The sequence below is a fragment of the Macaca thibetana genome, chromosome 8 (genome assembly GCF_024542745.1).
Source record: "Macaca thibetana thibetana isolate TM-01 chromosome 8, ASM2454274v1, whole genome shotgun sequence".
Classification (NCBI taxonomy): Eukaryota; Metazoa; Chordata; class Mammalia; order Primates; family Cercopithecidae; genus Macaca; species Macaca thibetana.
The window spans coordinates 134,478,937-134,505,153 of record NC_065585.1 but is presented as its reverse complement, the minus strand read 5'-3'; the positions used below and the strand labels follow the sequence as shown (position 1 = coordinate 134,505,153).

The window sequence follows — 26,217 nt, the reverse complement described above, 5'->3', positions numbered from 1 at the left end:
TGGAGTATTATATTCAGCCATCTCCATGGAAGATGTATGAAAACAAAGCATACAGGTATTTCACAATTACAGAATTACGTATTTGCGATTATGTGAATATTTACGCTAGAGTTTATCTGGAAAAACACCATTAAAAAAAAAAAAAAACAACTTTTGAGTGTTTCACTGGATTAATTTCCATAAAAAAACGAACTGCAAAGAATTTGAGGATACCTAAATATTAGTACTTTTTAAAAATTTCAAACTTTTATAGTATGCTGCTAACGTATCTCCTATAAGGAACACTTAATACTGAATTCTTTTTTTTCCCCCTCAATAGCCAAGTCAGAATATACTTATTTCATTTTTCACCCAAGTCTTTGTTTCTAAACACATTATGTAGAATAGATTTGATCGTCACAGCATCTTGAGTAGCTAATGAGGTAGGAGTATTCTTAAGTTCTTAGGCATTGATAAAGCAAAGCAAAAGACAATCAAGTTACAAAGCTTCTTTTTTAGTGGTTGTTCTTTAAGTAAAATGCTAAGAGCAATGGAAATTGGTCAAATGATGCTCACATTTTAAAAACAAAGAGGAAAAACCCATTAGAAAGCCCTGATATGCATAGAGTCTGTTAAAGGGAAAAACCTGAGTACTGGAATTAAATTCATTTTGGCATTGTAAGGTAAGGTATCTATGCCTAAAAATGTTAAGCTTTCTGCCTTGGAAAAAAAATCTTACCAAGGAGATAAAATTTAAACAGAACACAAAATTAATCTATACTTTCTTTTCAGAACAAGTTAATTTGCTTCTTTTAACCCAGTTCTCTTTTCCTATACACAAGAAAAGGATTAATAATTTCAGTATACTGCATATCCAGTAACACATTTAAATGAAGTTAGCAGTCAACTTACCAACTGTGCCAGAGAAACGCTCCTTATATGGAGGCTTCATTAACATAATGCTAAACAGCTAGAAAACATGTAGGTAATAGATTTCAGCACCATCTGTTAATAGTGTTTCAAAAAGTATACACCCCCTAAATTCATATAAACCTAGGAAATTTACCCATCATTCTCTCTGCATCTACACCAAAAATCAAAGTTCTGAATTCTAACAACCCTGTGTGCCAAAAATAAGAAATACTTAAAAATCTATCCAATTAAGTTAATGGGACACAAACATGTTCCCCAAAAAAGGAGGGAAGTTACCAATCAAGCATGACGTGTCTAAAATACAAATTTTGGGAGTTTCTCTGAACCTACTCTGGTTCAAGGGGCTGCAAAAAAAAAATACATATTTTTAATACATTGGTACCTATTATTTGATGAAGACTAAATTACAAGAAGAGATTTATTTTACCAATTTGCACCTCTTAAGGTTACTGCTAAATATACTTTAAAAAGTCATCTGAAAAATGTTTTAAAAATACAACAGAATAGCTGCTAGAAAAAAAAATTGACAACTATGTGGTCTGGCAAATGATTTTCAGATTAAGTCCTTGACAATCAACTACAAAACGTTTTAGATGTACGAATCAAACTTGGTAGCAAAACAGTGCAAAACTCTGATATGGCAGCCCTTAATAGCAGGTACTCATTTGAGATTTGCTACCAAAAATAAATTGTCAACAAGAATCTTTTATATGTCTTTAAACCTTTCCTTTTTCTACTCTACCTAGAATTGTATTCCACTGCTATTATAAAAATCTCAAAATATGTGTATATCATTTATATAGAAGATAATTATTTCCTCTTCACTGCTGCCTCCTTTAATTTCAGTTATAATTCCCTTTATAAACATTCTTTTCCTAAGGCACACCGTGCCCTATTTATTGCCACAAAGCCACTAAAATCTGTGCCTCCATCTGTCTGCTTCATGGGTATGGTTAAATACAAACCACTTGCTAGTGTCTGCTGAAACTTAGTAACACCAAGCCTAGAATGCCATTGTCTGTTCTACTGGGGCAAAGGCCAAAATACACAAGCATGTACTCATATGCTCTTTTCCCTACAAACTAACCATATTACCTACCATAACAGTAAAGCTTAATGACGTCTCTGGCTACATATAGTTCATACTCAATATTATGAAATAAAGTGTTAGGCCAGTAAGCGTTCATAATTTTTATTAAATCCTACTCTAGTTTAACAATATCTGATGTTACAGACATCATCCCATGGTGAACATGTTTAATAAGTGAAAGCAAGTCAGACATCTCATCTAGGTCTTTATTTTCTGCAGACTAAGCAATAACTACACAGAACACTATGGGTAATGACAAATACCTTCTCAGTTTCCACATAAGCCATGTTATCAAACTAGATCTGCTAATATTGAATACAGTCGATTTGGTGATTGTAGTTCTCATATAATTATAAGTATCATATTAAGATAACATTTTGACAGTTTCACTGACTTTCCAAATAAGCATAACATACTCAAAGAAAAGAATAAAGAGTGAAGTAAAACTGAACGTGAAGAGATTAACTTATTAAAGAAAAATGAAGTAAACAAAATAAAAAGAGTGAGAAATCACTGGGGTGGAAGTCAAACAAGCCTAGACATTTGATTGGAAGAGGACAGATCAAATACGGATTTCACAAACCAAAAGTTTATAAACTGAATGCAATACAAATCCTTTTTATTGTAAAAGCTGAGTTGAAACTAAAAGATGTATAAAAACTATTACTTTTGGCCTTAAACAGTACCAACTCTTATGGTCAAAAAAGCCCACAACAGTTAAGATTGTATTGCTTGATTTTATTTTGCACTAGGTGGTGGACGTAAAGCAATCCTTCTTAATAAAGTTGACAATTAGCTTCACTCAACGTTTTTAATAATGCACATTAAAAAAAAGTATTCATCTTACAAATTCTTCTGCAATCCAAACATACAATAGCTTGGAGAACAACATTTAGAAAACAAAAGCCAATGTAAAAAGACAGATTAAAACAACTAGGACGGTACAGGTTTTATTTATATGGCTCGGATTTTACAGTTTTTGTACTGCATCATCAATGACAGAAATCTGTTCCTTCAGCTGGCTCCATTGTTCTGGATTTAAAGAAATATCTTTTCTTCTGGGTTTCATTTCACCATCAGGATCCATCCAATATTCTCTAATATCCATTAGCACTTTCCCTTTAAAACCTTGAACGCTAAGGTACCTCATTTTCCCAATCTGAAACTTGTTATCATCTCTGCTGCTTCCACTGTTTAGAAGATGACAGAGCTCTTGAAGTTTCACCTGTCTTTTGCTTCTTTATGGATTTTTCTGGAGCAACTTGCTTTTTCCTCTTTAACTTTTTGTCAACCTCACTGTCAATCACTGCCGGAAGAGCTTGAAGAAACAAGTTCCTTTGATTGAGGCATCGCTTCACTCAGCTCTAGCAGTCAAACACCCTCCTTCTTGTTCGCTCACGATTCCTCCCTGCCCTTCATTTTCTTTTTTTTTCCTTTTTAAAATTTATTTATTACTATTATTATTATACTTTAAGTTCTAGGGTACATGTGCACAACATCCCTGCCCTTCATTTTCATCCCCTCCAAGGCCAAACTTCCTGCACGGGAGACCACCCTCACATTCCATGTCCTCCCTTCCCACTGCTGGCACTCTGCACACAGTGCTCTCCTGAAGGTCACCATGACCTCGAATCTGATCACCTCCCAAGCCCAAGGGGCCACTGCTCCATCGTTCCGCCTTCATCTCTGCATGATTGACGATGCCGACTGCCCGCTTCTCCTTGGACGTTCCTTTCTCCATTTACCTTTGACCCATCTCACTGATTGGTTTCTCCTTCCTCTCTTGCTCCTTAAACTTGCAAGACTTTCTCTAGGATTCCCTGCACCTTTCCTCATACTCTGTGACACACTGTGAGCCCCTCTAGCTCATCACGACTCCTACTAGGAAAGCTGCTCCATCGGTGCCTCTAAGACCAGCCTATGCTTGTGGGGGGCCAGGCCTGCTCCCCAATTAGGTTGTCTCCATCTCCACAGCACAGGTGGTCACAGGCTCGAGCTCAACACGCCTCAGGGGCTGATGCACGGTGCCCGCTCACCCGCTCTGCCTTTCCCCATCTGCCAGGCGATGGCCTCTGCCAGCGCTCAGCTCAGTGCTGGCTGAGCCCCTCCAGTGTTCCCTTCTCGCCCTGGTGCCCACACTGTTGGCCAGGTGACACCAACAGAGCCACTGCCGCCATGGCCCGCGCCTCTCATCCTCTCCACTCCCACAGCTACAGCCGCCCCATGGCTTGTCAACAACTTCCTTCTCGGCACCACAACAGCCTTTTTCTTTCTACCAATCCCAGCTGGAGCAGACCACACGCAGGCCATGGCGTCCAGTCCCCGCCATGTCTGGGGAGCCCCTGGACCCACTGTCCTGTAGACACCAACTCACAGGAAATGGTCTCAGCCTCATTTGCCACAGCTCATGCCTGGAGTCCTAGTCTTGTCCTATCCATATGGGTTAGAAAGGTGCATTTCAGCACACACACACACACACACACACACACACACACGTTCTTTTTTTTTTTTTTTTTTTAGATAAGAGTCCCACTCTGTTGCCAGGCTGGAGTGCAGTGGCATGATCTCGGCTCACTGCAACCTCTGCCTCCCCGGTTAAAATGATTCTCTTGCCTCAGCCTCCCAAGTAGCTGGGATTACAGGTGCCCACCACCATACCAGGCTGATTTTTGTATTTTTAGTAGACACAGGGTTTCACCATGTTGGCCAGGCTGGTCTTGAACTCCTGATCTCAGGTGATCCACCTGCCTTGCCTCCCAAAGTGCTGGGATTACAGGCATGAGATACCATGCCCGGCCCACATTCTTTAATGTTACATGTTTTATATATGTGCATATATATACACGAATGCATGAGTATGCTCTTCACTCTTCTAAATACAAATAAATCCATTATTCAATATTTTCCCGTCGTCTATTCTGGAATTGAGGTTTCATTCATTTTTTCTTAAATCCAGGGCTTCATGAAGGGAAAGTGAAGTTTTTATAAGCTATTGTATGTACCTTTTTTTAAAGAGTGGGAGGAGATGGCCTTTGAGAAGTTGAGGATTTTCTCCCAAATTCCTTTGTAGCCTGCAACAGACTGAATTCTGTTCCCTTAAAATTCACATATAAAGCTCTAATTCCCAGTGTGACCTCGTTGAGGACCGAGTCAGCCAGCCCTTGATCTTGGGCTTCCCAGGCTCCAGAACTATGAGAAATAACAGTCTGCTGTTTCAGTCACCCACCTATGGCACACTACAGCAGCCGGAGCTGACTCAGGGGTGGCTCTGGCCCTTGGTAATTGTGTGAGCTTAGGCGAGGCCCTCAGCCTCTCTAGACTCTTTTGTTTTCTCATCTATAACATAAGGACAAGGGTGAGTACCTGTCTTCATGAGTTGTTTTGTAGATCATGTGCAAGAAGTAAGCGAAGTGGTGAGGACTGGGTGAGGGAGAGAGAGCCCTCAACACAGGGAGAGCACCTGGTTGCAGGGGGAGCCTTCAGTACAAGAGATTCAGTCTGCCATCAAGTGGCTCTCCGCACTGTTGACCGTTCTCAATCATTGAAGACAGAGGAGGTGGGGCACGGTGACTCATGCCTGTTATCCCAGCACTTTGGGAGGCCGAAGCAAGCAGATCACTTGAGGCCTGCAGTTCAAGACCAGCTGGGGCAACATGGTGAGTCTCCGTCTATACAAAAATACAAAAATTAGCCGGGCATAGTGGTGCACACCTGTAGTCCCAGCTACTGGGGAGGCTGAGGTGGAAGGATCACCTGAGCCCGGGAGCGAGCCATGGTCACACCACTGTATTTCAGCCTGGGCAACAGAGTGAGACCCTGTCTCAAAAAAAAAAAAAAAAAAAAAAAAAAAAAGAAAAAGAAAAAAAGAACGTGCGTGTGTGAGAATAAAGGAAAGCCAGAGTCATCAGCCGGTGTTTTCTGTTTCACTCTCACAAATCTCTGTGCAGACACCACGGTGACAGAGCTTCAGTCCATCTCTGCTCGCCTGGGGCAGAAGAGCAGGTGTGCCCTCACCTCCTGTCACTGCTCCTTTTATGTAGATTCCTCAGCGAATCCAGTAAGCCCTGCAGGCCACCTCCATGAATAGTTCTGTTATTTAAAGACCTTTACTACCAAAGAAAGATGACAACAGCCAAGTAACAGAGAGCTTTATTTTCATGTCGCTGCTCTAGCTTCATTCACCTGTTGTCAACAACCGGAGGGAGTTCTCCACAGCCCTTGATTCCTGAACTGTTCAACGTGTCAACAGTCACAAACACACTGACTTAAGGAGAAACAAGCAGCTCTTCTCTACAGACCACTGGGCACCCCAGGAAGGCGCAGCTCCCTGCTCCACCCCCGCCTCTTGGTGTCTGTGTCCAGCAGGAAGGACCCGGCAGGAGGCTGAATCCAAGCACTGCTCTCAGGTCACTCTATCCTCATCCCTGGATCCTCCAGGGGAAGAGGAAAAAAAAAAACAAAAAAAACAAAGAACCACCTGTTTTCCTGCTTTCCAAAATGGAGGGCCTTAACATCAACCAAAGTTACAAAACAAAAGCAAAACACAGGAGCTGGCTGGGAGCGGTGGCTTACACCTGTGGTCCCAACATTTCGGGAGGCCAAAGTGGGAGGACTGCCTGAGTTGCAGGAATTCAAAACCAGCCTGGCCAATATGGCAAGACCCCATCTCTATAAAAAGTAAACAAAAATCACCAGGCATCACAGCACATGCCCGTAGTCCCATCTGCTCTGGAGGCTGAGGTGAAGACTGCTTGAGCCTAGGAGGGCAAGGCTGCGGTGAGCCAAGCTCATGCCACTGCACCCTAGCCTGGGAGACAGAGCAAGACCCTGTCTCAAAACAAAAACAAAAACAAAACCCCACATCACCTGCAAAGCCGTGCTGGGAGCTCAGCCATTTCCCACAGGCTTTCTTTTTCCTTGCCCCAGTGCCTTCTGGGAGGTTCTCCCCTTCCCCATCATCACGATTTCTCTCATCTTTCACTATGATGCAATTCAATAGGATGAATTCACTGAACTAGAAAAGGATAAAAAGAATCTAATCCTATGAAAACTCTGCTTTCAACATAACTCCAGGGAGGTGAATATTATAATCCTGGCACCCCGACATACACTACCCTCTGCACCCCATCCCTGCCTACATCCTCCTTTCTGGACACTTAGACGTCAGGTTCCCCAAGGGCCAGGTTCCAGGAAGAGCACCACGGGTTCCTTAGGAGAACTGGCGCTGCTCCGGCTCCTCTGACAACTGGGGCTGGCACTGTGGGCACCACCAGGTGACCCTCTGGAACCCACCTGGGGGCCCAAACGCCTCCTTCATGACCTGGTGGCCAGCAGGGCACTGTTCTTTCTGGTAGACCTGCGTGTGCTGCGGTCTGCCCTGGAACTTGCCCTGCAGCCAGGCTGTACTGAACTCCACCACGTGATCCACCAGGGCCTCCCGACGCGGGGCACTCAGGGCTGAACCCAGAGAAAGGGGATGGATCCCAGCTCTGTACAAGACTTCATTCTTAATGATGTTCCCTGAAATAAAGCAGGGGAGGGTAAGCGAAGGAGAAAGGACACATGGCACGATGAAACCACCCACAAAGTTAGCACGGCAGAAGTCAGCTCTTCCACGTCCTGTGGGACCCTGGGCAGGTCCGCGATCTCTGACTCCGCTTCTCTGTCTGTAAATTGGAGTTGACAATTCCTACCTTTAAGGTTGCTGTGAAGATGAAATGAAACTCATGCATGGCCCGTCATGGCAAATAGGCTATCAAAAAGGGGTCGGGCATCTGACTGCCTGCACCTGAATCCCAGCTCAAGCAGATCCTACCCACGTGACCCTGGCAAGCTCCTCAGTCTCAATTAGCTGCAGTTTCCTTATCTGTAAGGCAGGGATGGCTCACCTGGTTTTTGTGAGCAGTAAATGAGAATTCACTAAAAAACGCTGAGCACAGTGGCTGGTATGTAGAGTACTCAATAAATATTAACTGTTGTTATTATTTAAAATGTCGGCCTGGTGCCGTAGCTCATGTCTGTAATCCCAGCACTTTGAGAGGCAGAGGCGGGTGAATCACTTGAGGCCAGGAGTTCAAGACCAGCCTCGACAACATCGTGAACCCCATCTCTACCAAAAATACAAAAATTAGCCAGGCATGGTAGCACCTGCCTGTAATCCCAGCTACTCAGGTGGCTGAGGTATGAGAATCGCTTGAACTGGGAGGCAGAGGTTGCAGTAATCTGAGATTGTGCCACTGCACTCCAGCCTGGGCAACAGGGCGAGACTGTCTCAAAAAAAAATTTTTTTTTAATTAAAAACAAAATGTCAAGCATAGCTAGGCACAGTGGTTCATGCCTGTTATCCCAGCACTTCGGGAGGCAGAGGCAGGAGGATCGCTTGAGCCCACAAGTTGAAGACCAGCTGGGCAACATAGTGAGAGCCTGTCTCTACAAAAATTTTAAAAGTTAGTGAGACGTGGTGTCATGCACCTGTAGTCCCAGCTACTCAGGAGGCTGAGGTGGGAGGATCGATTGAGCCACAGAGGTTGAGGCTGCAGTGGGTTGTGTCTATGCCACTGCACTCCGGCCTGGGCGACAGAGAGAGACCCTGTGTCAAAAAATAAAATAAAATGAAATACCAAGCATAATGCTCGTTATGTAGAAAGTGTTTGGGGAGGTGTTATCTTATGATTTTTCTACTCCTGCCTCATTCTCTGTGAAGCCAGCCTCGATCCCTCCTTCCAGAATCAGTAACTCTCTTTGGAATGTTCCAACCATACTCTTTCAGCTCCACCAGGCATTCATAGCAATCTTTCCTAACTCGCAGTGGACTGAGTCTGTGCTTGCTGGGACATTAAACAATGATCTCCTTAAGGAGAGATGGTGAGCGTGACAGAGGTCAAGTGAGTGTCTGTGTGTTTGGAGTGAGCAGGTGAAGGAAATTCTTGCTTTTTCCAAGAGCCTCATAGTCACACTCCTCATTACACACATCGATCTCTCCAGAATTCGTTGACAGAATACCTGGATTCACATCTCAGCTGCACCGTGTACTAGAGATGCGTTCTCTGCTTCCGTTTCCTCATCTGAAGGAAGGGAAACCCACTATAACCATCCTATGGAACAGCACTAAGGACAAAAACATGTGCCTGGCACATCAGAGCTGCTTGGAAAACACTGGCCATTATTAATTACTACTGTTACTTTATTAGCTCTTGCCACATATACCCAAAAAGCCACTTCCGATGGCTCTTTGCTCCTGAGGGCACAGGGACTCCCATGGTCCTAACATGAAAATGCAAGGCTAGTGCCTGGTGCACCACTGGGCCTTCTCCGACCCTCGTGAGGGGAGGTGAGCAGGCAGCAAAGCCACATGTTGGATATGGAGGTGACTCTGTCACCATCAACTTGCCTGATTGCTTCAGCAGCCAATTTTGGGCACAATTATTCCCCTGCTGTGGGTAATAAGAATGGCACGCTCTCATAGTCCAGCTAATTAGCTGTTACATGTATTTTTGAAATTGTTCCTCTCTTTTCCCTATCCTGAAATGCTCACAGTTTCACTGCTCATGCCACTGCAATAGAGAGAGGGAAACTCTTCTTCACTCGTGTCTTGTAAGAACCCAGTGTAGACTGAGTCATCTCTGCATCCACCCCAGAGCAGCATCCCTTAGAACGTGCACTCACTCCTCTGGTAGTAGCCTGCACGACTTCAGTCCCTACAGATACGGGTCAGGCACCTCCTGTGTGCCAGGCACTGCACTGTGCTGTGGAGGGTACAGAGGTGCCCGAGACATGACCCTGCCCTTTAGGAGGCGATGTTCCAGCGCTGCTGGCAGAAGGCTCACAACTGATAACACAGTTAGGGTGTGGATTCTGAAGCCCAGAGACAAGCTAAAAACTGCCTGATCTAATGCCCTCAGTCTAAAAACAAGGGAAGTAAAACAAAGGAGATTAAGCAAGTGGCACCTCAAGACCAACAGCACTGGCACAACTAGGGTGGGCCTCAGGTCTTGTGACTCCCACAGGAGCGACTTTTCCATGAAGCAAGTCTGTGGACTCACCCCTTTCCCATGAGTCATACCTAGCCCTGAGAAGTATCTCTGGTCCAGCAGTGTATAGCAGACAGGCTGCGCCTGGCCTAGAGCTTCTAAGGCTTGTCCTCGATGGAACTTCTCAGACAGGATGTCACAGGTGGGTGTGACCACGGGGGAAGAGCTCCAAGACATCTGACAATTATAAAATGCCAGGAAGCCACCACCACCAAAGTACAGGACCAACCTGGGAAGAAAGAACAGGTCATATGTACACATCGCTGCCACAACATAGTCAGAGCACACTCTGTGGTCGGATCATACACACATCCCCACATCCCCACATCGTTACCATGATATAGTCACAGCACACTCTATGGTTGAATCATACACACATACACACATCCCCACACTGTTACCACGATATAGTCAGAACACACTCTGTGGCTGGATCATACACACATCCCCACATCGTTACCACAATGTAGTCAGAGCACACTCTGTGGTCGGATCATACACACATACACACATCCCCACATCGTTACCATGATATAGTCAGAGCACACTCTGTGGTCGGATCATACACACATACACACATCCCCACATCGTTACCATGATGTTGAGGTTGATATAGTCAGAGCACACTCTATGGTTGGATCATACACACATACACACATCCCTGACTTACAATGGTTCACTTTTAATTTTTGATTTTATAATGGTACAAAATCAATGCACACTCAGTAAAAGCCATACTTTGAGTACCTATAAAACCTTTCTTTTCAGTGCAGTATTCAATAAATTACATGAGATATTCAACATTTTATAAAACAAGCTTTGTGTTAGATGATTTTGCCCAACTGTAGGCTAATGTAATTGTTCTGAGCACATATAAGGTAGGTTAGGCTAAGCCAGGATGTTTGGTAGGCTAGGCATATTAGACGCATTTTTGACTTATAATTTTTTTTTTGAGATGGAGTTTCATTCTCATCACCAGGCTGGAGTGCAGTGGCACTATCTTGGCTCACTGCAATCTCTGCCTCCTAGGTTCAGGCGATTCTCCTGCCTCAGCCTCCCGAGTAGCTGGGATTACAGGTGTATACCACCATACCTGGCTAATTTTTTGTACTTTTAGTAGAGATGGGGTTTCATCATGTTGGCCAGGCTGGTCTCAAACTCCTGACCTCAGGTGATCCACCTACCTCGGCCTCTAAAGTGCTGGGATTACAGGTGTGAGCCACCACACTTGACCTAATATTTTCAATATTCCATATATCCTTTCCATATAGAAAGGATATATAAAGCTAATTTTATTTATTTATTTATTTGGAGACAGGGTCTCGCTCTGTTGCCTAGGCTGGAGTGTAGTGGCACAATCACAGCCCACTGCAGTCTCAACCTTCCTGACTCAAACTACCCTCCCACTTCAGCCTCCCAAGTAGCTGGGACTACAGGTATACCTGGTTTTATTGTATTGTATTGTATTGTATTGTATTGTATTGTATTGTATTTTATCTTATTTTATCTTATTTTATTTTATTTTATTTTATTTTATTTTGAGACGGAGTCTCGCTGTGTCACCCAGGCTGGAGTGCAGTGGCGCGATCTCGGCTCACTGCAAGCTCCGCCTCCCGGGCTCACGCCATTCTCCTGCCTCAGCCTCCGAGTAGCTGGGACTACAGGCGCCCGCCACCACGCCCAGCTAGTTTTTTGTATTTTTAGTAGAGACGGGGTTTCACCATGTTAGCCAGGATGGTCTCGATCTCCTGACTTCGTGATCCACCCACCTCGGCCTCCCAAAGTACTGGGATTACAGGCTTGAGCCACCGCGCCCGGCCTAATTTTATTTTTATTTTTTGTAGAAACAGGGTCTTCACTATGTTGCCCAGGCTGGTCTCTTACTCCTGGGCACAAGTGATCCTCCTGTCTCAGCCTCCCAAAGTGCTGGGATTACAGACAGGAGTCACTATGCCTGGCAAGCTAATATTATTTATTTCAAAGACCAACAAAGTAGATAAAACTCAGGCAAGCCTATTAAAGAAAAAAGAGACAAAGCAAAATAAATATAAAACATGTAAATGAGAAAAGAGACATAACCAGGTAAACAGAGATTTAAAAATAATGGCATGATACACATTCACTCTATGGCAACATATCTGAAAACCTAGGGGTGAGCCTGCTTCGTGGAGAGCATTTCAATGCCTCCAGCTGGTGACTAATCCAGGACTCAGCAAAGGGCAGGCTCCTGATGATGAGAGGTTTGCTGGAGGTTCTAAGAAAACTTTCCTCATCTGAACTTCTAAAAATGATCTTCTCATCTTCTGGATTTTTCAGTGTAAATAAAATCCTGGAGCTGCAGTAGCCTTTTGCTGCTGGTCTAAGGACAAAACCAATGTGTGGAAAGTGCAAAGCCAGGAGAATCACATGAAGTCAGAACCTCAGAACTGCAACCCCAAAGCCCACCCTCCTTCTGAACTTCCAGTCATGTGAGCCCAAAATCTCTGGACCACAGAAGCCCAAAGCATCCTATGGTACCTACATCATGCCACAAAAAAAGACTACAGTTCTAAACATTTTTACAAGTTATAAAACTTCAGAAAATAGAAGTCATGTGACTTTCTCTGGGGGTAGAAGGGACCTTTTTTTTAGTAAAAGGGGAAGCCTATGAGCAACCAAGAAAAATACCCACCATTGACGACATACAAATTTCAAATCCCAAATGCCAACAGGCATCATAAGCTCAAAGGACAGAGGACAGACTTCAAACAATGCTGGCAACACATGTCACAAAAACAAACAGACTTTCGGTCCAAAGGCTTCGATAAATTGATAAGAAGTACACAAACAACCTAACATTCATGAGATTTCAGCTCACTAGCACTTTCCTAAGGCCATCAAATGTACAGCCCTAAGCATGTGCATTCCCTCTGAGCAGCAATTACTCCTCTGGAAATTGACACTGAGCATATGATCCTAAACCTAGAGTTTTATGCACAAAATGTTGATCTCAACATTCATAGATTAAAAACTGGGGCCAAGCATGGTGGCTCACGCCTGCAATCCCAGCATTTTGGGAGGCGGAGGCAGGCGGATCACTTGAGGCCAGGAGTTCCAGACCAGCCAGCCTGTCCAACATCATGCCACTGCACTCCAGCCTGGGCCAACAGAACAAGACTCCGTCTCAAAACAAACTAAGAAAACTCATCAAGCTGAACACTTAAGATCGGCATTCTATTGTATGTTAATTATATCTCAATAAAACATAAACACACAAACAGTATACTTAAAACTGGGAAAATCTTGTCCCTAAACTCAAAGCACACAAGTCAGGAGTCAGGCAGTAAAATGTTCTTCAGGGACAGTCCACTCTCAAGTGCCACATTTTTTGGGAAAATTCTCCCCATCTCCCAGCCACCTCTGGGTGCACAACCCTCTCCTGCGTGCAGACCACAGTCTACTTCCTGTCACTGGTAGATACAGAGGTGGCCTCTCTCCCCAAGACAGCAGGGCCGTGGGGGGCAGCCTGGACGTCCTCAGTGTGACCCCACTGCTTAAGTCCCAAACCCCATCAAGCAGGGCCCTATGACTATCAGAGCCCCTGAGAATCAGATGGCCACACCATTACCTCGGGGAAGGGTCCCTCCAGTCCCCCCTCTTGTTGGCTTTCTTGGCTCTGGAGAACTCGTTCACCCAAACGCTGCCAAACAAACCAAAGCTGACACGCAGCCACCTCCCAGCATCTCCTGCAGGGGCGTCTCCCTCCAAACACTCAGATTCATCCTCTCCCTGGGGGTTGAGCTCTGCAGACTGTGAGGATCCATCAGGCGTCTTTTGCCCACTGGGCTCCCCGGCCTGCTTTGGGTCCACAGCCCCTTCCTTCTGCGCTTCTTTTTGTGGAGGCTCTGGCGGTGGGCTGCTGCCAGGGGCCTCCATTTCTTCATCTGGATCAAATCTAAGGAATAATTTCTTTCCATGGACCTAGAAAAAATGAACAGAGATCTAAGCCTTACAGACCCAGAGGGGAACGGGCGAATGCAGATATTTATCCTATTGCAAAGGTCTTCTCGCCCCTCGCGGGGAGCCTTCCCAAATGGAGTCTTGGGGTTCTGCCTTTTGCTCTTTTGCTCCAGTGGTGTGAGCAGTTCGCATGTGGTTTTCAAAGTGACTGGGAGCAAGTAGACTTGGTTGGCAGGAAACTGACCCATGCTAGATGGCAGGACCACCCTGGACAACCTGAGGGGAATCGCTCCCAATTTTTCCATGCAGTAGCTAAGAAATGAACATAAGTTGTCATTCCTTCATTCCATTCATAATACATTTTCTATGCCAGAAATAAGTAGTGCATGGGAATGCACACACAGAGCAGCTAAAGACAGCACACTATAAAACTGGGTACCCCACGCTACCCCCTCCACCAGTGCATTGGACTTAATAAGAAAACTGTAATCAATAAAAATTAGATAGTGAAACAAAAATTGACCAATGAATCAAATCACCACTGTAAAATGTACAAGGCAAAGGACCCACCTTACCTCACTGAAAAGGATTTCAGTAGAAGAAAATAAATACAGAAAATGTGTGTTAAAGGATGTTCTGGCTGCTTTAAGTTTATTTTCTTTTTTTTTTTTTCCAGATGGAATCTCGCCTAGACTGGAGTGCAGTGGCACCATCTTGGCTCACTGTAGCCCCCATCTCCTGGGTTCAAGCGATTCTCTTGCCTCAGCTTCCCAAGTAGCTGGGACTATAGGTGAACACCACCACACCCAGCTAATTTTTATTTATTTAGTAGAGACGGGGTCTCACCGCATTAGTAAGGTTGGTCTCGAACTCCTGACCTCAAGTGATCTGCCTGTCTTGGCCTCCCAAAGTGTTGGGATTCCAGGCATGAGCCACCACACCCAGCCTTTGCTTTGAGTTTATTTTCATGTTACACCTCCTGATATGCAGTATGTATGTCTAGATTCCAGGATGTGTCGGTTCTACACAGCCTGAAATTCGGGCTGTCTTTCAAAGAGTATAAGCCAAAGCATCTGGCATTAATACCGGAAACGCCTGTGTCACTTTTTTGACCGCTACAGGTCTGTGCTTAAAGATCACTGTTCTGGGCCGGGCGCGGTGGCTCAAGCCTGTAATCCCAGCACTTTGGGAGGCCGAGACGGGCGGATCACGAGGTCAGGAGATCGAGACCATCCTGGCTGACACAGTGAAACCCCGTCTCTACTAAAAAATACAAAAAAACTAGCCGGGCAAGGTGGCGGGCGCCTGTAGTCCCAGCTACTCAGGAGGCTGAGGCAGGAGAATGGCGTGAACCCGGGAGGCGGAGCTTGCAGTGAGCCAAGATCACGCCACTGCACTCCAGCCTGGGCAGCAGAGCGAGACTCTGTCTCAAAAAAAAAAAAAAAAAAAAAGATCACTGTTCTGATACGATCTTTACTTGTTAATTAGCATACAAATTAATCTTGAAATCCTCTACACAAAAGAGCATTACCTTTCGAAATAATCCCAGAATAGCTTATCTGTAAATCTGAGCACAGATTGTTATTTGCTACATATTAGAAATGGTTTAACTGACCTACATAAAAAAAAATTGAGCAAGGATTTAAGTGAGCATAATAGAATCTGCTGCAGAAAATATTTCTTGGTATAAATTCACCAATGTTGATATAATTCTGATGAAAATAACTGTCAAATGCCCATGATGATCAAAACATTTACTAGGTCAATAATATCTAGGTCAAGATGTCCTCATACCCTCTCCAACTATGGCAATTTCTACTGTCCCTCTTTTAGGTTCCTGTGACATTGCAGCCACTTCAGTTCGCTAATCATTAATTAAGCTTATTCAATGTGCCTGGCAGTGTGCTAGGCTCCAAGGGCAAACAGATGAGTAAGGCTCTGCAATGGTTTGAATGTGTTCCCCAAAAAGTATGTGTCAGAAACTTCATCCCCAATGGAACAGTGGTAAGAGATGGCCCCTTTGAAATTAGGCCATAGGGCTCTGAGCTCCCGAATGGAATAATGCCAATTGCAAATGACACGGCAAGATGCCAATGCCATGCCCTTGGACTTTGCAGATTCCAGAACTGTGAGCTCTATAGACTTCTATTGTTTATAAATTACCCAGTCTCAAGTATTCTGTAATAGCAGCAAAAATAGATTACAACAATCTCCAATGTTCCCTTATCTGTAACATGGGTGAACTTTGAGGACTTTATACCAAGTGAAATAAGCCAGTCAAAAAAACTCCAAATACTGTATAACTGTATAATTCCACTGATATGAGGTAGCTGGGGGAGTACAATTCATAGAGACAGAAAGTAGAAAGGCGATTGCCAGGAGCTGCAGGAAGGGAGGAAAGGGAGAGTTAGTGTTCAACAGGTATGGCGTTTCAGCTTGGGGAGATAAAAAAGTTCAGGCAAACTGTTACACAACGTGAATATACTTAACATTACTGAACTATATACTTTAAAATGGTTAAGACAGTAAATTTTGTTATGTGTTTTTCATCACAATTTTTAAAAAAATGTAAAAGGCGGGCGCGGTGGCTCACGCCTGTAATCTCAGCACTTTGGGAGGCCAAGGCTGGCGGATCACGAGGTCAGTAGATCGAGACCATGGTGAAAGCCCGTCTCTACTAAAAATACAAAAAAATTAGCCGGGCGCTGTGACGGGCGCCTGTAGTCCCAGCTATTCGGGAGGCTGAGGCAGGAGAATGGTGTGAATCCGGGAGGTGGAGCTTGCAGTGAGCCGAGATTGCACCACTGCACTCCAGCCTGGGCGACAGAGCGAGACTCCATCTCAAAAAAAAAAAAAAAAAAAAAAAATTTAAAAGGCGGTGGGGGTGGGCGGGGGGACAAGTATGAAAACAGATACTACAAGAGCATGGAGAAAAGTGTGGGTAGGCCAGGCACAGTGGCTCATGCCTGTAATCCCTGCACTCTGGAGGCCAAGATAAGAGGATTGCCTGAGCCCAGGAGTTCGAGACCAGCCTGGGTAACAAAGTGAAACCCCCATCTGTACAAAAAAAAAGAAAAGAAAAGTGTGGGTAGAAGCAGAGGTAGCACACAGAAGAAGAGTCTACAGCATGAGGGGAAGCTGGCAGTTACCTGGGCTGGGCTTCACAAGAAGAGTGGAAGGCAGAGGAGACAGGGAGTCCCCAGCTGAGGGGACACACCTGAACGCAGAGGCGGAAACCCCATACTGGGAGGGGGAGCTCCTGGTCAGACACAGCAGCTAGGGCATGCGCTGTTAGCACTGCTCCCAACAAACCCGCTATAGGAACCAAAGAGCTCTAAACCCTCGGAGGTTTAGAGGGTTTAAATCAAGAGGAGGAGCAGACAGGAGATACAAATTCCCTCCAGAAGATGAGGAACAGGCACAGGAAGGGTAACTGACGAGGCAGAGCAGAGACCCCTGCTGCAGCAGAGGGGGACCCCAAGGAAGAGGCAACCCAGGGAACCTACCCACCCTGAACCCAGGTGAGCTGGAGATAGGCCCCAGGTGCTATGGCAAGAGGTTAAAAATGGAAGGATTAGTCCTCATACACTGCTGGAGGGACGATAAAATGGTGCAGCTGCTTTGGAAAACACTACAGAAGACACTAAAAAAGTTAAATGTACTGTATGGTCCAGCAATTTCACTCCTAGGAATAGTCTCAAGAGAAATGGAAACATATGTCTACACCAATGCTTGCACGTGAATGCCCACCGCAGCATTATCCATAGAAGTCAAAGAGTCGAAACAATCCGAATGTCCATCAACTGATGACCGGACATCACTGACTATAAAATGTATGATATGGTTTGGCTGTGTCCCCACCCAAATCTCATCTTGAATTTTAGCTCCTATAATTCCCATGTGTTGTTGGGGGGACCTGATGGGAGGTAACTGAATCATGGGGGTGGGTTTTTTCCCATGCTGTTCCCATGATAGTAAATCTTACAAGATCTGATGGTTTTATAAAGGGCAGTTCCCCTGCACATGCTCTCTCTTGCCTGCTGCCATGTAAGACATGCCTTTGCTTCTCCTTTGCCTTCCACCATGATTGTGAGGACTCCCCAGACATGTGGAACTGTGAGTCCATTAAAACTCTTCCCTTTATAAATTACCCAGTCTTGGTTATGTCTTTATCAGCAGCATGAGAACAGACTAATACTGTAAACTGGTATCCGGAGTGGGGCACTGCAGTAAAGACACCCCAAAATGTGGAAGCAACTTTGGAACTGGTTAACAGGCAGAGGTTGGAACAGTCTGGAGGGCTCAGAAGACAGGAAAATGTGGGAAAGTTTGGAACTTCCTAGAGACCTGTTGAATGGTTTTGATCAAAATGCTGACAGTGATATGGACAATAAGGCACAGGCTGAGGTGGTTTCAGACGGAGATGAGAAACTTGTTGGGAACTAGAGTAAAGGTGACTCTTGCTGTGCTAAGAGACTGGTGGCATTTTGCCCCTGCCCTAGAGATCTATGGAACTTTGAACTTGAGAGACATGATTATGGTATCTGGTGAAAGAAATTTTTTTTTTTTTTTTTTTTTTTGAGACAGAGTCTTACCCTGTTGCAGTGGCATGATCTGGGCTCACTGCATCCTCTGCCTCCCAGATTCAAGTGATTCTCCTGCCTCAGCCTCCTGAGTAGCTGGGACTACAGGTGCCTGCCACCATGCCTGGCTAATTTTTGTATTTTTAGTAGAGACAGGGTTTCACCAGATTGGCCAGGCTGGTCTCAAACTCCTGACCTTGTGATCTGCCTGCCTCGGCCTCCCAAAGTGCTGGGATTATAGGCATGAGCCACCACGCCCAGCTGGTGAAAGAAATTTCTAAGTGGCAAAGCATTCAAGAGGAAGCAGAGCACAAAAGTTTGAAAAATTTGCAGCCTGATGATGCAGTAGAAAAGAAAAACCCGTTTTCTGGGGAGAAATTCAAGCTGGCTGCAGAAATTTGCATAAGTAACTAGAAGTCAAATGCTAATCACCAAGCCAACAAAGAAAATGTCTCCACAGCATGTCAGAGACCTTCATGGCAGCCCCTCCCATGACAGGTCCAGATGCCTAGAAGGAAAAAATGGTTTCCTGGGCCAGGTCCAGGCCTCATTGCTGTATGCAGCCTAGGGGCTTGGTGCCCTGTGTCCCAGCCCCTCCAGCCATGGCTAAAAAGGGCCAATGCACAACCCAGGCTGCTGCTTCAGAGGGTACAAGCCCCAAGCCTTGGTGGTTTACATGTGGTGTTGAGCCTGCGGGTGCTCAGAAGTTAAGAATAGAGGTTTGGAAACCTTCACCTAGATTTCTGAAGATGTTGGAAACAACAGGATGTCCAGGCAGAGGTGTGCTGCAGGGGCAGAGCCCTCATTGAGAACCTCTACTAGGGCAGTGCAGAAGGAAAACACAGGGTTAGAGCCCCAGGGCAGAGTGCTCACTGGGGCACTGCCTAGTAGAGCTGTGAGAAGAGGGCCACTGTGCTCCAGACCCCAGAATGGTGCCAATGTAAAAGGGGCCAATGTACAACTCAGGCTGCTGCTTCAGAGGGTACAAGCCCCAAGCCTTGGCGGTGTACATGTGGTGTTGAGCCTGCGGGTGCTCAGAAGTTAAGAATGGAGGTTTGGGAACCTCCACCTAGATTTCTGAGGGTGTATGGAAACGCCTGGATGTCCAGGCAGAGGTGTATTGCAGGGGTGGAACCCTCATTGAGAACGTCTGCTAGGGCAGTGCAGAAGGGAAATGCGGGGTTAGAGCCCCGGTGCAGAGTTCCCACTGGGGCACTGCCTAGTAAAGCTATGAGAAGAGGGCCACTGTCCTCCAGACCTCAGAATGGTAGATCCACTGACAGCTTGCAGCCTGCTCTGGAAAACCCACAGACCCTCAATGCCAGCCTTGAAAGCAGCCAGGATGAGGGACTGTACCCTACAAAGCCACAGAGGCAAAGCTGCCCAAGGTCGTGGAAGTCTACCTCTTACATCAGCGTGCCCTGGATGAGAGACATGGAGTCAAAGATCATTTTGGAGCTTTAAGATTTGACTGCCTTGCCGGATTTCAGACTCGCAAGGGGCCTGTAGCTCCTTTGTTTTGGCCAATTTCTCCCATTTGAAACAGGTGTATTTACCCAATGCCTGTACCCCCATTGTATTTAGGAAGTAACTAACTTGCTTTTGATTTTACAGGCCCATAGGTGAAAGGAACTTGCCTTTTCTCAGATGAGACTTTGGACTGTGGCCTTTTAAATTAATGCTGAAATGAATTAAGACTTTTGGGGACTGTTGCAAAGGCATGATTGGTTGTGAAATGTGAGGACATGTGCTTTGGAAGGGGCTGGGGGTGGAATAATATGGTTTGGCTGTGTCCCCAAATCTCATTATAACTCCCATGATTCCCATGTGTTATGAGACGGACCCAGTGGGAGGTAATTGAATCATGGGGGCTGTTCTCGTGATAGTAAATAAGTCTCGAGATCTGATGGTTGTTTTTGTTTTTGTTTTTATTTTTAAGATGGAGTCTCGCTCTGTTGCCGAGGCTCGAGTGCAGTGGTGCGATCTCAGCTCACTGCAACCTCTGTCACCTGGGTTCAAGCAATTCTCCTGCCTCAGCCTCCCAAGTAGCTGAGATTACAGGTGCCTGCCACCATGCCCAGCTAATTTGTGCATCTTTAGTAGAGATGGGGTTTCAACATGTTGGCCACTCTGGTCCCAAACTCCTGACCTCAGGCGATCTGCCCACCTCTGCCTTCCAAAGTGCTGGGATTACAGGCATGAGCCACTGCACCTGGCCTGATGGTTTTATAAATGGTAATTCCCCTGCACAAGCTCTCCTGCCTTCCACCATGTAGGATGTGTCTTTGTTTCCCCTTCGCCTTCTGCCATAATTGCAAGGCCTCCCCAGCAACGCAGAACTGTGAGTCCATTAAACCTCTTTCCTTAATAAATTACCCAGTCTTGGAAGGGGAGAGTGGAAGGAGCTTGTTTTCCAATGTTGCTCCTATACCACCCTGGACTGTTCCATTACCGGAGTGGAGGGGGAAACCCTGAGTTGTAGTAGTCGTTTTTTTCAGTCTGTTACGAGTAATCCAATACGACTCCTGATACAGAAAATGGAGAGCTGACAAGGAAAGGATGTGCCAGACAAACAGATGGCACAGGGTGGAGCCAAGCTCTCTCCTGCCTCATCAACTTGTCCTGCTCACTCTACCTCCATCAGCCTGCCTGTAACTGCTTCTCAAGCCTGAAATGCCCTTTCCTCCCTCTTCAGTCCACCGAAATCCTTCAGCCTTCAAGGCCCAACTCAAGTCCTACCTCCCGCGCATCATCTCCAGGCCACTGGGACCTCTTCCTATCAGGGCCATTACCTGGGCCTTCATCATGTGCTCTGCCCTCCCCATTTACTGTAGCTTAATAGTGTGGCCTGCGTCGACACAGGCCCTATGTTCTCAATGCAATTCTAAGTTCCTAGCGTCAGGGATCCACCGACAGGGAGAAGCAGGGAAGGGCGCTCACTTCAAAGCACTGCCAGGCAGCCCCCAAGGTTCCCTGCAACCTTAGGTTCCCTGCAACATGGGCTTTTGCTTGGTTTACTGGGAAAGAAGCTCCCAGTCCCGTCTACAGGTTCCTTCACTGCACATCCATCTGTCCACCCACCCACTTGCGATATATTCTCTTACAGCCAGCTCTGCGGCAGACACCCTGGTAAGTGCTGGGGATCCAGAGACAAGAGACATAATCCTGCCCCTGCAACCTCGCAGGACAGTGTGTACAAACAGGCCACAGTCCTGGAGGCCATGGGGTCCTGGGATCTCACCTTTTCCTTGCCAGCCACCTAAGTTTGTGCTAAGTACTCCCTTCTCCGAGCCTCAGTCTCCAAAGGAATCAACTATGGGTAAAGGGCTACAAGATCTCTTCCAGTTCTAACAAAAAACAGTTTTAAAACCTCTGTGTGTATGTGTTGCAGGGGTGGGGGGTGAGGGCAAGATGCAAGAAAGGGAACTAGTACTTATGGTGTGCCCATTATGTGCCAGGCATAAAGTCTACTTAAAACAATTTTAAGAGGTCAATGGCTTATCTCCATTCTACAATAGAAGAAAGAGCTAAGAGATGAACATGCTTAAGAGCACACGGCTAAGCAGCAGCAGAGTTCATGAGTTCATCCGCAGGCACCGCCCCGTGCTTCCTATGTGCCAGCACTCAGCTAGGTGCTAGGGCACACAATACAGGCAAGGAGCAGCCCCTGCCCTCTGCATCTGTCCTCGCCCCTCAACAAGCAGAACAACGCAGTAAAAAGGGAAGAAGAACAGGGAGGAAGTACACGATATCCTGGAAGCACAGAGATGGAGTCTCCTCCCCATGTAAAGCAGACAAGGCAGGCTTCTCTGAGGATGCAGTGGCCAAGTGGAAGCTGGAAGACCAGGAATAACCATTATAAACTGAGGGGACAGGGGCAGAGTTGGGAGAAAAAGGAAGAAGTGCTTGAGCTGGAGGCAGCAAGTCAAAACTACGGACAGAAAGACTAACAAGAGCTACAGGCAGTTCCGTCGATCAGAAGACAGGTTTGGGGCAGGATAAGAAGGCTAGAGAGGGAGGCAGGGGTCAGAAAACAGGGAGCCCCGTGAGCCCCTGGAAGGATGAGCTGCTTTGAACCTAGATCTGAAGGTTCTGCTCTTTTCTTTTTTTTTTTTTTTTTTGACAGAGTCTCACTCTGTCACCCAGGCTGAAGTACAGTGGCACTATCTCAGCTCACTACAACCTCCGCCTCCCGGGTTCAAGCGATTCTCCTGCCTCAGCCTCCCAAGTAGTTGGGATTACAGGCGCCCACCACCACACCCAGCCAATTTTTGTATTTTTAATAGAGATGGGGTTTCACCATGTTGGCCAGGATGGTCTTGAACTCCTGACCTCGTGATCCGCCTGCCTCAGCCTCCCAAAGTGCTGGGATTACAGGCGTGAGTCACCACACCTAGCCGGTTCTGCTCTTTCCTTAATTCTCCGCTGGCTCAGGGGAATCGAACACAGTTCCCAGCCAAAGGTGCCCATCAGCTGTGGCTGGAGAGAACAGAAGCATTCCAGACCCTCTGGAATCAGGGTCTCCAGCTCATGTACACATGTTCTTTACAGTTCTACAGTCCACAGCAAGATCTACTTCTGGCTGAGACACATGAGATTGAAAGACGGAGCTGCATGGAGTCCGAGCTTGGTGGTTCCGGACTCAGGGAAGTGACACCCTGAGACATGTGGGGATAGATCCTAGGGGAGGCGCAGGATGTGCGACAGAGCCAGCTCTTCAGAGGAGGACTGCCTCACCTGGGTGTCCTGGAGCCACAGAGACTGCAGGCCGGCAGGCTGTAGCTTCTTACTGCTGCCCCCTGTCTTGACCACCTGCTGGCCCACAAAGGGGGAGATCAAATGGTGAAATTTCCTCACCAACGGCCCTTCTGGCATCCCTGTGGGCAGAAATGGGCAAAAGAGGCCACGGATTTAGCTCATTTATCTCTAGCATCTCTAACCATGCCGCCATTTTTGCTGCCAACTAAATTTAAGAGCAAATATGGCCAAAAAGGGAGTGTGGCTGCAAGGGGGTCAGATCATAGAGAAGACCAGCTGCGGCAGGGTGTGGCAAACTTAGCAGTAAAGGCAGCCCCTCTTACCCTTCTTCATGCAGCAAACACTTATTAAGCACCAACAGTGTGCTAGGCAGCACATCATGGGCACCATCCACTTTATTCCTGAGTGGCCACTGCCAGCCACACCAGGAGCTGGCCCTTGTTACTTTTCGCCTGGACTGTGAGCCTCTAACACCTCCTGACTTTCTCTGCGCCCCCTCCTCCCGCTCTCAAAAAAAAACCAGCCATTCTGACCCACTGCTGCTGCCTGATTTCCCACTTTTGAAGGGACTGGATACTGCCCTCCAGGACCACCGACCACTCACATGGGGGAGGTGTGCACGGGACGACCAATATGCGGACAGAGCTCAGAATCATAAGTGAGACTCCCAGCCATGTAGTTAAGCCCAGCTTAACTTCAGACAGTTATCTCTGATCACTGAGAAAAGCTGTGGTTCTGTTTTAACGACCATGCAGGGCTCCCAGGGCCACCTCTACTCTCCCTGCCCCAAATCATCCCCGTCCACTGAGAGCTGCCTACATAAGAGTCTGAGTGGTCTACACCTGGGCTGCTAGGGCAGAGGAGACCCCCAGTCTCAGCCAGGGCAGCTGCCTAACCACCTGTTCCTGCACCAGCCTCTTTATAAGTTATGATGAAAATCGAAAAGAACTAAGTAGATATCCGGCACATGGTAGCAATTATATTTCAGTGATCCTAAAAAACAGTTTAGAATACTTTTAAAATCTCAGAAAGGGGGATGGCTCACAATCTGAGCATTCTCATAGTTTGGGCAGCAACACATTCAATAACGTGCATCTTACACTCGCTGGTGCCGATTCACTGAGAGGTTCTATTTCCCCTCATCAGGCTTTCGAGACACTCTACAGGGAATCCTCACACAACCTCCAGGGTGGAAGGAGACGTGCCAAACGCTGCTGACCATAACCAGTTGGAAGCCTGATCCTCTCCTACACGGAAGCTTCTGGAAAAGCCTTCGTCTGAAATGCACCAAGTCCTTAAAAGCTCTGGACACGTGGGCATGTTTCCTGTAGGGATTTTTATGGAGATGGACGGTGGGAAGCAAGCCGCCTCTGCAACAGCCTTGAAAGATGAAACGCGGGGCCGGAAGTGGTGGCTCACGGCTGTAATCCCAGCACTTTGGGAGGCCGAGGCGGGCGGATCACGACGTCAGGAGATCGAGACCATCCCGGCTAAGACGGTGAAACACCGTCTCTACTAAAAAAAAATACAAAAAATTAGCCGGGCGTGGTAGCGGGCACCTGTAGTCCCAGCTACTCAGGAGGCTGAGGCAGGAGAATGGCATGAACCTGGGAGGCGGAGCTTGCAGTGAGCCGAGATCGCGCCACTGCACTCCAGCCTGCGCGACAGAGCGACACTCCGCATCAAAAAAAAAAAAAAACAAAAAAACAAACCAGTTGAGACGCGGAAGGGGCTTCGAAGAGTCTCTGCGGATGCCGCGCCCCATCCTCGGGCCCTCCCTGCCCGCGGGCTACCGAGGAGCTCGAGGTTGGCTCTGCGCCAGCCAGGGAAGGGAGGGGTGTCTTCGCCGTTCTCTTCCGAGTGCCCGAGGGGGGTCTAAGACCACTGCTTTCCCAACTCTGACTCGGTGTGTGGGGAGAGGGGCGCAAACGCGGGCCTGAGGGTCACTGGGGTCCTCCAGACGTGGGCAGCACCTCCGCAGGCTGCCGAGACGGAGGAGGGCCCCGCGCCCGCCCTCCCTTCCTGTCCCCTCCCGACTACTCCGCGAGGCCGCAGATCTACCGGAGAGCGGACGGCTGCACTCACCGGCTCCGGGTGGGTGGCACCTCGGCCTGACCCAGCACCGCTGCGCAGCCCGCACAGCCGCTCCAGCTGGGGGCGGAGATTTCCCGGGGAAGCGGCCCACAAAGGCTACGTCCTCCTCGGGGACGCCCCTGTAGGTGGAGGTTGCGGGGCTCCTCCCCTAACTGGGCGTGGACTCCGGCCTGAAGGCAGTGGCTGGGCTCGTAGCTACGCCCCGGGGTGCGCGCAGGCGCGGGGCTTATCCCCTGGAACGCGGGTCGAGGCTGCTCACTTGTGGGTGGGCGAGGGGTTCTGTCCCGGGGGTCGCTGGAGGCGGAGCTGCGTTACAGGGTCGGAAGTGAAAGCCGCGGTGGAAGAAGGGTGCAGGCTGAGACTAACATTGAAGAGATACTCTTTGGCGGAGGAGACAGTCTCGCTCTGTCGCCCAGGCTGGAGTGCAATGGCGCCATCTCGGCTCACTGCAATCTCGGCCTCCTGGGCTTAAGCGATTCTCCTGCGTCAGCCTCCCGAGTAGCTGGGCTTACTGGAGCCCGGCTAATTTTTATATTTTTAGTAGAGACCGGGTTTCACCATGTTGGCCAGGCTAGTCTTGAACTCCTAATCTCAGGTGATCCGCCCGCCTCGGCCTCCCAAAGTGCTGGGATTACAGGCGTGAGCCACCGCACCCGGCCCTTTTGGAACATTTCTTGTCTCAAGGAGACAGTTGTCGGGAAAAGTTAACCCTCTTAGCCAATGGGTCGGAATGGGACAGCCTGGGTGTTCCCACAATGGCAAGCCTTTCGGTGGGTTGTGCTTTGCCTCCGAGCCTAATGAAGTATGGTGC

General features: G+C 47.3%; 1 protein-coding gene and 1 pseudogene across 1 annotated transcript; both read right to left on the bottom strand.

The window, feature by feature from the left end:
- Nucleotides 1-1,921: 1,921 nt before the first annotated feature.
- On the bottom strand, nt 1,922-6,035 carry LOC126961087 (activated RNA polymerase II transcriptional coactivator p15-like; annotated as a pseudogene).
- Nucleotides 6,036-6,137: 102 nt separating this feature from the next.
- On the bottom strand, nt 6,138-25,533 carry NEIL2 (nei like DNA glycosylase 2). Its single transcript, XM_050801111.1, has 5 exons — nt 25,398-25,533; nt 23,292-23,431; nt 13,640-13,992; nt 10,065-10,261; nt 6,138-7,522 (listed from the first exon to the last, which is right to left on the bottom strand). The coding sequence occupies exons 2-5, from the start codon at nt 23,427-23,429 to the stop codon at nt 7,212-7,214; spliced, it is 999 nt and encodes a 332-aa protein (XP_050657068.1). The 5' UTR covers nt 23,430-23,431; nt 25,398-25,533; the 3' UTR covers nt 6,138-7,211.
- Between the last annotated feature and the right edge of the window lie 684 nt (nt 25,534-26,217).

Bases quoted from the DNA above. Each gene is read 5' to 3' on its own strand.
- NEIL2 (XM_050801111.1), bottom strand. From the start codon at position 23,429: ATGCCAGAAGGGCCGTTGGTGAGGAAATTTCACCATTTGATCTCCCCC. The intron at 10,262-13,639 runs GTAATGGTGTGG...CTTTCTTCCCAG, and splicing joins TGGAGGGACCCTTCCCCGAG to GTTGGTCCTGTACTTTGGTG. The intron at 7,523-10,064 runs GTATGACTCATG...GCTTTATTTCAG, and splicing joins GAGATACTTCTCAGGGCTAG to GGAACATCATTAAGAATGAA.